Genomic DNA, 9,403 nt, shown 5'->3' with positions numbered 1-9,403 from the left:
ATGTTTTGCCATTATAACTGGATCTAATTAATTACAGCATTGCATGTTCATGATTTCCCCAGGGGCGTCTTAATTAATAGCACTTGAGGCCCCTGGGCTATGGACTTTAGTTTTCATTTTTTGAGGCCCCCCTCCCGCTTATCACAAATATCAAAAAGTTTCGTCTTGGTAGCAATTGAGTTGATTGTATTTGTATTTACGTAACGTTGCACGGTTTAAACTGAAATTCCGTTTTTGTGGCAAAAAGTGCCTTCGTGTGCTAGGCTACGTCACATGTTAGCAACGACGCATGGATACAACGTGCATTGCTGCACAGCAAGTATCGTATCGTGCCATGGTGTACTACAGTAACATCAATTCAAGACTTGCATGTACAGTAAGTAATGTCACATTAAATAATATATTTAAACTCAAGCTTGTGTGGTGCGTTGCTGTATTCAATGCCACAGCCTAAAATGTATCTCAAAAGAAACGTTTTTAATTTCCGGCGCATTCAAACAATCCACTCAGTGTAATTTGGCTAGCAACAGCAGCTAGGCTAGCTTCCACACGCAGGGCTTTTGACTGAGACCAAAAAGTCGCCTTTGGGGGCATATTTTCAGTTAGCAGATGGTAGCTACTGTTTGAATCGCGATTCCATCTGGAAAATACTGCCAGTGACAACGTCGTTAGAATAGTTTGTCTCAAAGGGGGTTCAGCTCGTTTCATAATAAATGGACCAGGGCTCTACGATGATGTTTCCACCAATGGGTACTGTAGCTACATGTGCTCTTAAATGAGAAAATTTAGGAGCACAATGTCTTTTTCATTCGTATTCGTTTATTACACATAATTTAACACAGGGGCGTCGTTAGACCCTTTTTACAGGGGCACGTGCCCCAGTCAAATCTAAAGTTTGAGTTTTAACAAACCGAAAACACAAAGCTTGCATTAACTATAGATGTCCCTGCCATAGCTGATATCAAGCTTGCGTGCCTGAACTGTTATATAGTGGGTTAAGCGAGGGGAGTTTCTATAGCCTAATAGTGCACTGTGCCCCAGTACAGTTTTATGTCTAACAACGCCACTGACTTAACAGTTAATGCTAGACAACTAGCACCTTTCACTCTGATAGGACTAGAACAAATAGTTTAAGAAACATGTATATAGTTACAGTTAATATTTTCTTAAAATACTGGGACATTAAGGACTATGTAAGCACGCCACGGATTAAAAGGCTTGGTAGTCAAAGCTAGGTAGACCCAGAGCCATATAAAAAGAGAGTTAGGACACTTCCATAGACTTCCATTGTAGTTTAATCGAAGAAGGCAGAAGTAAAGCGTGTATTTTGCGACCTATAGTCCCAAACATTGTATTTTGCAACGTTCAACCCCATTCATGTTGAGTGTTAAAAATCAAGGTAGCTGATTTTGAAAATAGTTTTAAAATAATGCAGTAATTTGATCAATTTACCAGCTAACTTGCTTTGCAACACTGAACATGAATGACGTGATAGTTTTTGAAAGACCCAGAGAAACACAAATTTACGACAAGGCAAAATCCCTGACAATTTTGGAATCCCTGCTGGATGCATTTTTTTGGGTCTGGAAAAGGGTAAAATGTCAGGGTAAAAGAGGATGTCTGGTCACCCAAATGTTATATAGCCAGCTTTACTTCAAGTTTATTGTTAGATATAGCTTGTAAGATTCTAAATGCACATCTGATTAGAGCTAGCAACAATGAATTGCAGATTAAGTGGTCCCCTATTGTCCAGCTACAATGACGTTTATATCCTGCGCTAGTTTGAGTTGTAGTTCCGTAACGGCGGCGGAGAAAGATGCGAGCAAAGCCATTCGGTCCGTTGTGGCAACACTGCCGAATATCTATAAACTGAAGCCGGAGCAAGAACAAGTTTCGCTGGTGGCCATGATGTTGTGGCCCTCCTCCCCACGGTGTTCGGGAACAGTTAATTTTCTAGCTCTGTTACAGTATGGTGAAGGAATTGGCTAAGGCAAACGCTAAAAATTGGTTATGGCAGATCAGAGTGGCTCTGGGCAGATCCAATAGTTTTAAACTTCAACAGAGTACCCGCCTACAAGGAAGTCAACGCTTGTCAATGGAGCAAGGCCAGACTCTCTGTACAAATTAAATGTACGAGAGTCTGGTTAGGACCAGGCTAATATTAGCAGGCCCAAACGTTATTCGCGAGCGCGGAATTCCGACGAAAACCTGCGGATTTTCAAATAGAATGCATTTGTCTGAGGCTAAATTTGTATAAGCTGGTCATTGCCACCAGTGTAGTGCTAACATTCAAACTGGTTGTCTTGAGAATGAGCGCGGGTCCTAAGAAAAATCTACAGTAATGCTGCAGAATGTTGTCGCCGCTAAAGGCCAATTCAGCAATAAAAACAGTGCTATTTGGGGAATGCGCAATTGAAATAATATTGTGTAATTACAATTCATGTAGCCTATCCTATATACACACCCTCAAAACCCACCTCAGTTTACGCTGTCCACAGAGTGTAACCTTTAGGAAAAGCGGGAATATATGGCTTATGTCATGTTCAGTCCAGGGAGATCGCTATAGGATCTTAAACAATTTCTTATTGAGATTGACATCATTCAGAGCCAATCTAAATAGTGGGGGCACCTGAGATCAGATTCCAGGGGGATACGTGCCACTCCTTGCTCCGCCCCTGAAATAATCACAGACTACGACACCAAAATGTTTGACAGATTGACAAGTCAATTTCATTCTTCGATCTTGCCATTTATCCATGCAAGAAGCGCCATCTAGCGATCATTACGTGTCAGTAACAACTTCAACGTCTGAAAATTCGGGGGTCACGTGACCAGCTATCCCCACAGTGAGTAGGGAAAACCAGAGCCATATAAAAATGTTAAATTATATTTATATCGCTCTGGGGAAAACCAAGAGCGATAGAGAGATCAGATTCTATCAAACATGTACTTACTCCAAGTATATATTTACTGTAGGTAATCGCTCGCAGGCTTTTGACGTTTGGTGACGTTTTTAACTGTGATGAGTGTAGCCCATAGACATAAGGTGTAGCCGGTGTGTGGTGAAACTCACTCCTCAAGTATGTAACAGGCCACCTGCGTCTGCTAATTGCTAGTATTTTGTTGGGGTAGTTGGTAGTGGTTGTGCTTGGAAGTCGAGAGGTGGCAGGTTCGACTCCCGGTGGGAGCGAACATTGGCCGGTATGCCTCTGACGGAGCTTGCGAGACCACGTCTGTTACACTAGTTAGTTCTTGCAACAAAAACTTATGCTCTTCTGAGTTACAGTTACTTTCATACTCACCATCATCCATGATTCTCAAAGGTGTGTGCTTGTGCTTGTGTGTGACTGTCCGTGCGTGTTCATCTCACAGGTAGAACATGAGCCAGGCTGAGAGGAGAAGTCCCTCTCCCAGCGGAGGAGAAGAGGGAGAGGGACTATCTTCAGAGGAAATCCCCCTCTCCGCCCTGGCACCTGACGCAGCACTGCCAGAGGAGGGACCTAGCACAAACATATCAGCCAGCCCTGCCTTCCAGTGTCTAGATGAGGTATGTAGCTATCGGTACTCAGATGGCTGAGCGGTGAGGGAGTTGGGCTAGTAATCAGAGGGTTGCCGGTTCAATTCCCCGCCGTGCCAAATAAAGTTTTATCCTTGGGCAAGGCACTTCACCCTACTTGCCTCGGGGGGAATGTCCCTGTACTTACTGTAAGTCGCTCTGGATAAGAGCGTCTGCTAAATGACTAAATGTAAATGTACTCTCCTCCAATAAGAAAGGTTACCTTGTGTTTGCATGGTCCTAAGGCATGAGCGGTATCTCCTCGATTTGTAGGCTGTATCAGATAGGAATATAAATAACCAAGGACAACTTCAAGCAAAGCTAGTGTAACTTTAATGTTTCATATAAAAGTAAATGTTTTTGAACAAGACTTTACGATGATAGAAAAACTAATATATACACAAAACACTAAATGTACACACATACTTTTTTGACATTTGGAAGATAGGCAAATCCTTTTTTGTCTTACACAAATGAATTGTTCTGGAGGGGTACCTTGCATTTCAATGACTATCTAATGACTCACCAATTAAATTGGAGACAACACTTAACTATGCACAACCTGAATAAATGGACCATATATTAGTATAATAAAAAGCTATTGTAATCCAAAAAATAAATACTGTACATGTACTTCTTGAATCATCCTTCGTATCTGCTCTACACAGCCTACATAGGGTTTTAGTTTAGTAATTGAGGCTGATGGCATTAGTCTAACACTAGATGGCAGTATTATACCAATACATTTTCGAGCTCTGACCAGTTTGACTGGTATGTGCATGTGTGTACTGTACAGTCCTGTTTAAGAAACGATAATGCTTACAGTAAGAACCAGAATGGTAAAGGGTGTAAAATGTAAATATGAAGAAAACAAAAACTTATGTCATGGGAATTGTCCAATGATACTCAATTTACCCACCAACCCTAAACCTTTCCCCCTAGCCCTCACCAGAGGAAGCAGCCAGCCAGGCTAGCTCCTAGGGAGCGTAGTTCTTGGGGCGTATCATCATCTTGACGGTCTTGAAGGCCTGCCTGTAGTTGGTGGGGTAGAACTCTGTGGTCATGTTGTGCCACGTTCCCCAGTAGATCCCGTTCCTTACTCCTTTGTACCTCTTGTGGTAGTACTTGCCATTGAGGTTGGCGGACATACAGGCGTCGAACCACCAGCCCGAGCTGTAGTAGGCCCCACAGTTTCCAGACGGGTACATGTCGTTGTCCCGGTCTGGCGTGGTGAAGAACTTCTGGTCGTGGTCGAAGTGCTTGTTGAAGTTGATGGCGTTGCCGGCTGTTCCACTGTAACCACTCATAGAGAGCCGGTAGCGGAGGAACTCGTTGGCGACGTAGAACTTGTCGTACTTGGCGTACTCCCGGACACCCTCAAAGTCCTCCAGCTCGATGCGTATGACCATGTCCTTACCCTTGGTCAGCAGGTGCATGCGGTCGTTACCCAACCAGAATTCACCCCTGGAGAGCAGAGCAGATCAGAGTAACTACATTGGATCTGTTGTGCATGTTCCACAACCATCACATATGTTACAATCGAATGATTTGCGTTTTGCGTTAGCTATATCTCTAGGCGTAATCCCGGTAAAGGCTTCTCTAGCCTCTGTTTCATCACGCTGTTCTCTACCCAGAAGCAGAATACAACTGAACATCCGTTGACTAGACGGAACAGGACCGAATGGAATCAGTCTTTCACCCTGACGTACAGCTATTATTATGCATTTTATGCTATCACATTCATATTATGCAGGAGAGCGTGGTTCAGCGTAGGTGACCTATCTCCCTGTCCTGTGGCCAACACCCACCGGAGGTTCCCGAAACCTTTCTTGTACTCGGCCCAGGTGCGGTTAAAGCTGACGGAGCCATTGAGGCGCTGCTGCACCATGGTCCAGCCCCCTCCAAACGACTCCATGTCGCAGTACACCTCAAACGTGCCGTTCTTGGGGTCCGGGGTCACGCGGTACACTCCGTTCTTCCTCTCCTCCAGCACGTCGTAGTCGGAGCAGTCCCTGGGAGCCAGGATGACTGGAGGGGAGTGGTGAGAGGAGGGAAATGGGAGAGGGAGGGATTGGAGAGGGGAAGGTCGGGAGGGAGGGAGACAGAGGAAAGGAGAGATGAAGAAGAGAGAGGCATCGGTCATAAGAGGATAAGGGTCAAAGCTGCCCATAGCATGCTATTAGCAGCCCTGCTGACTCTGCCCAGTGCTGGAGTCCAGCTCCCTGTCAGGGGGCTGGACATAAAGGGACAGCCCTGCCCAAACGTGGGAAAGTGTCTAAGTGGATTACCGAGTCGCACCCCCTCTTTGAGGGTGTCACGGCCCTAAATCATCCTGACACCAGGACCGCAGCACGGAGCCCCTCCCGGGATTTAGAAAGTGACACAGTGTCTCTATATCAGAGTGTCCCTTCGAGGCCAGTTGGCTCCCACTGAGCTGGCCCCCCTCTGTGTTGTGGTAAGGTGGCGTCCCACACAGTGGACTCCCAGAACAGGGCAGAGGACACAGCTTGGGACAGCAGCTGTCAGACGGTTTGTTTGCTCCAGAATGAGTTGGCTTACGCTTTCCAGTTCCCACAAAACAAACCCAGCCAGTCTGTCTCTCGGCCTGCCTGTCTGTCTCTCTGCACGTCTCTCTGCCTGCCTGTCTGTCTCTCTGCCTGTATGTCTGAGTCAGTCACCCCCCCCCCCCCCTCCAGAAAGACAGAGAGGAGCCTGTAACTTCAACTCTGGCTGTCCTAGATAGTTTTTCCTGACTGACTGGCTGACATGGAAACTGATTATTATGATGGACAGAAGAGGGGAAGCTTTGTGTAATCAAGGAATTACGCAAGAGATGAATAAAGAACAGCCTAGCACCCTACTGTTGATTAAGTTGTTTGTGTTTAAGAGCACTCGACAGGCTAATCAGGGTTGTGCCAGCTGTTCACCACTAGCAGTCTAACAATGTATATGAGTGAAGCTGCAGTGGACTGGTTTTAGTGAGGGGGAGTTTCAGGTTTTTTTCCGCTGTGAAATACTTTTGGTGCAATAGAAAACAGAGTTTATTTAATCTGCAGATTGGTCCCGCGTTAATGATGCATCCAAGCTTTAACAACCTGCACATGTACCGCTGTTGATATCGGGGTTGTTATTGAGCTGTTTTCCCTTATCTAGATAGAAACCTGACCTTGAGATGGTTGTGTTAACACAGAATACTCTGGCACACAAACATATCACACAAACAATCTGTACTTTACAACGTTAAAATTTCTTTTTCGTGATCTCTGTCTGAGCTTCATTGACATACACAGACATGAACCTTGGCATTGTGCTGCTAATCAATTTTCCCACATAGAAAAATGGAAGTATCCATTTCCCTCCCTCAGAGAAGTTCACGGATGGAATCCTTATATAATAACTGTTTATGACAATTAATCTGTTTTTCACGGCTTATCTCTTGTAATTGGCATGGATATGAACCTGCCTAGACAAGACAAACCAAACCAAGAGACCAGAGCTCTCTCACCATGACTAATCTCAGACAGGCATAGTACTGACGGCATGTGTTGTTGTTAAGTGTTGTTGGCAGAGGTAACGAGGGGTGTCATTTCTGGCTTCTTGTTCACGCTGGACTGAGCGTTCTCAGAACTCAACCCTGAGAGACATCAGAGTGCTGTCTGGTCCGATCCAGCTCAAACTAAGACTGTCACAGCTGTTTCCAGGAACAGATCGCTGTCTCGGGAGTTGGGGATTGGTCGATTGGTTTTCACTGTCACATGATCCTTGGCGGTGACTAGTGAACCAACCTCTCCAACAAGTGCACCTCTACTTGGATATAGAAATGTTAGTTTGAAGTCCAGAGCTAAGGGTTTTACTTCTTTTTCCATAATCATAGTCATGGATTTCCAATTCGACCTCCTCTGATTTACTGTAGTGTCCCCAAGAGTTTGAGTGTCTTGCAAAATTTAAGCAGACTGACAAATTTATTTCCAATAAGCCCTTAGAAAAATATGCAAACTCTACAGATCTCTGCTACAGTGAGAATTGACCATATCGTAGGTGCAGTTTTGCTATAAACTGTGACGATTTGATTGCCCCTCTGTCACTTTCTCACAGGACCAAATTGAACATGGAATGTAACTTTAATCATCCATTGGCAAGCCAGTAACAATAGTGATTACAGAAGCTCAAGTCCCTGCAGTGAATTGAGTCACTGAGGTCAAAGCCATTGATAAAGTAACACCATCCTGAATCATGATGACTCAAAATCAATGTTCGCTCCTTTTCTCAAGTACAGCACTCAGTACCCGTAAAAACGGTGTGACTGTGAGAGGTGTATATTGAGCCAGGGAGGGGCACAGTCAAACCATATTCTCTGAACACACGCAACACAGGAATCAGGGAGAGCACTGGACCCTCCGCAGAGTAAACAACAGCCATCAGTTGACTTGGGGCTCTTAGATCAGTGATGGACTCTACAGTGGTGAGTTGTACAGCGACGTGAGGCTGGAGAGGCTCTGGGTGTGCCGAGCACAGTGACAGTGGATATCAAACACACAAGATTAGACTTCCTGGATCGGCAAAACGGACGGTCAATACTACAGACTGCCACAAAGATATGAGTTTGGTCACTAACAGCAGACTAGTTAAGTGATTGTGGATGGAGGGAAACTTGCAAAAGGCTGTTGAATCGCACATAATATAAGCTACATGTTAATGTGAACACTTCATAATGGTAGATTTGGAGCTACTTACACTGTGGGGTGTTTGTGACGGCACACTGATTGGTGCACGTGGTGCTGAGCTTCTTAACCAGTCCTGTGATGTTCTCCACACGGCTGTCCACCATGGCCTCTACGTTCTGCATGTTGATGAGGCTCAGCTCCTCCACACGCCCCTGCAGGGAGCTGATCTGGCCCCGGGCGTTACGCAGGCTGGCCGACATGCGGTGCATCTTGGTCTGCATCTCATGAAGCGTTTTCCCTGGAACGCTGGCCCCTGGTCCGGGGAAGATGCCTCCGTCCCCACGCTCCTCCTTACTGGCCCCGGTAGACTGCCCCAGCCCCGGGCCCCCTGCCTCCCCACTGTCCCTCTGTAGGCTCTGGTCAGCCTGCTGCCGGCCCTCCAGGCAGGCGCTCTTCAGCTTGTGGACAGTCTCCTTGAGGCTCTGCAGCTCCTTCATGGTCTTCTCCAGCAGCCTGAACTGCTTGGGCAGCTGGATGGTGAGGGGCGGCAGGGTGACCTGGTAGGGGCAGTCATCTTCCTCCCCGCACTGGCCCGCTGGCTTCAGCTTCAGGGAGCAGGATCCAGCCCCAGTCCCAGTCCCAGCTCCCTCACTGTCCCATCTCTGCTGCGGCTGTTTCCCTTCAGTCAGCTCCAGGCTCCTCAGGGGGTCTGTAGCCAGCAGGACAGAGGCGCAAATACAAAAGAGGACCTTCTGCATGGTGCTGGAGGGTGTGTTTGTTTGTTTGTCTGTCTGTATGTGAGATGTCCTAGTGGGTGAAAGATGCACAAGCCGGTCTGTATGTGAGAGATAATGAGTGTGTATGTGTGTGCGTGTGTGTGAGTGACAGAGTGTGTGAAAGAGAGTCAGATGTGCAGAGAAAGACAGTGCAAGTGCTGCTTGCAGGAGAGGGGAGTCAGAACTGCTGCTGCCTCAGATAGCTGTGTCATTAATATCAGGACAGAGAGAGAGAGGGAGGGAGGGAGACAGAGAGAGAGAGAGGAACAAGGGAGGGGTGGGAGGGGCTGAATTGCATAATTTCTCAAACCCAATAGCAGCAGCAGCAGCACTGTGAAAAAAGAATATTGAGGGAGAGAGTAGGTAAGCAAGGTCTCGGGTAAGTCAGCCCATTTCCCTGAACAGAG

General features: G+C 46.3%; 2 protein-coding genes across 2 annotated transcripts in view; one reads left to right on the top strand and one right to left on the bottom strand.

Moving 5' to 3' along the window:
* Positions 1–289: 289 nt before the first annotated feature.
* ccdc146 (coiled-coil domain containing 146) overlaps positions 290–9,403 on the top strand; it is a 23,973-nt gene continuing 14,859 nt past the window's right edge. Inside the window, exons 1-2 of the mRNA XM_047023173.1 lie at positions 290–376; positions 3,373–3,547. Coding sequence (XP_046879129.1) covers positions 3,380–3,547 — 168 coding nt within the window. The 5' untranslated portion in view covers positions 290–376; positions 3,373–3,379. The remainder of the gene's footprint in view (positions 377–3,372; positions 3,548–9,403) is intronic.
* On the bottom strand, positions 3,873–9,197 carry fgl2a (fibrinogen-like 2a). The gene is made up of 3 exons (XM_047023174.1): positions 8,291–9,197; positions 5,365–5,584; positions 3,873–5,020 (listed from the first exon to the last, which is right to left on the bottom strand). Exons 1-3 carry the CDS (start codon positions 8,976–8,978, stop codon positions 4,534–4,536), a joined length of 1,395 nt encoding a protein of 464 aa, XP_046879130.1. The 5' UTR covers positions 8,979–9,197; the 3' UTR covers positions 3,873–4,533.

Source organism: Hypomesus transpacificus, chromosome 7 (genome assembly GCF_021917145.1).
Source record: "Hypomesus transpacificus isolate Combined female chromosome 7, fHypTra1, whole genome shotgun sequence".
In the NCBI taxonomy this organism is placed as follows: domain Eukaryota; kingdom Metazoa; phylum Chordata; class Actinopteri; order Osmeriformes; family Osmeridae; genus Hypomesus; species Hypomesus transpacificus.
This window is presented reverse-complemented; position numbering and strand designations above follow the sequence as displayed.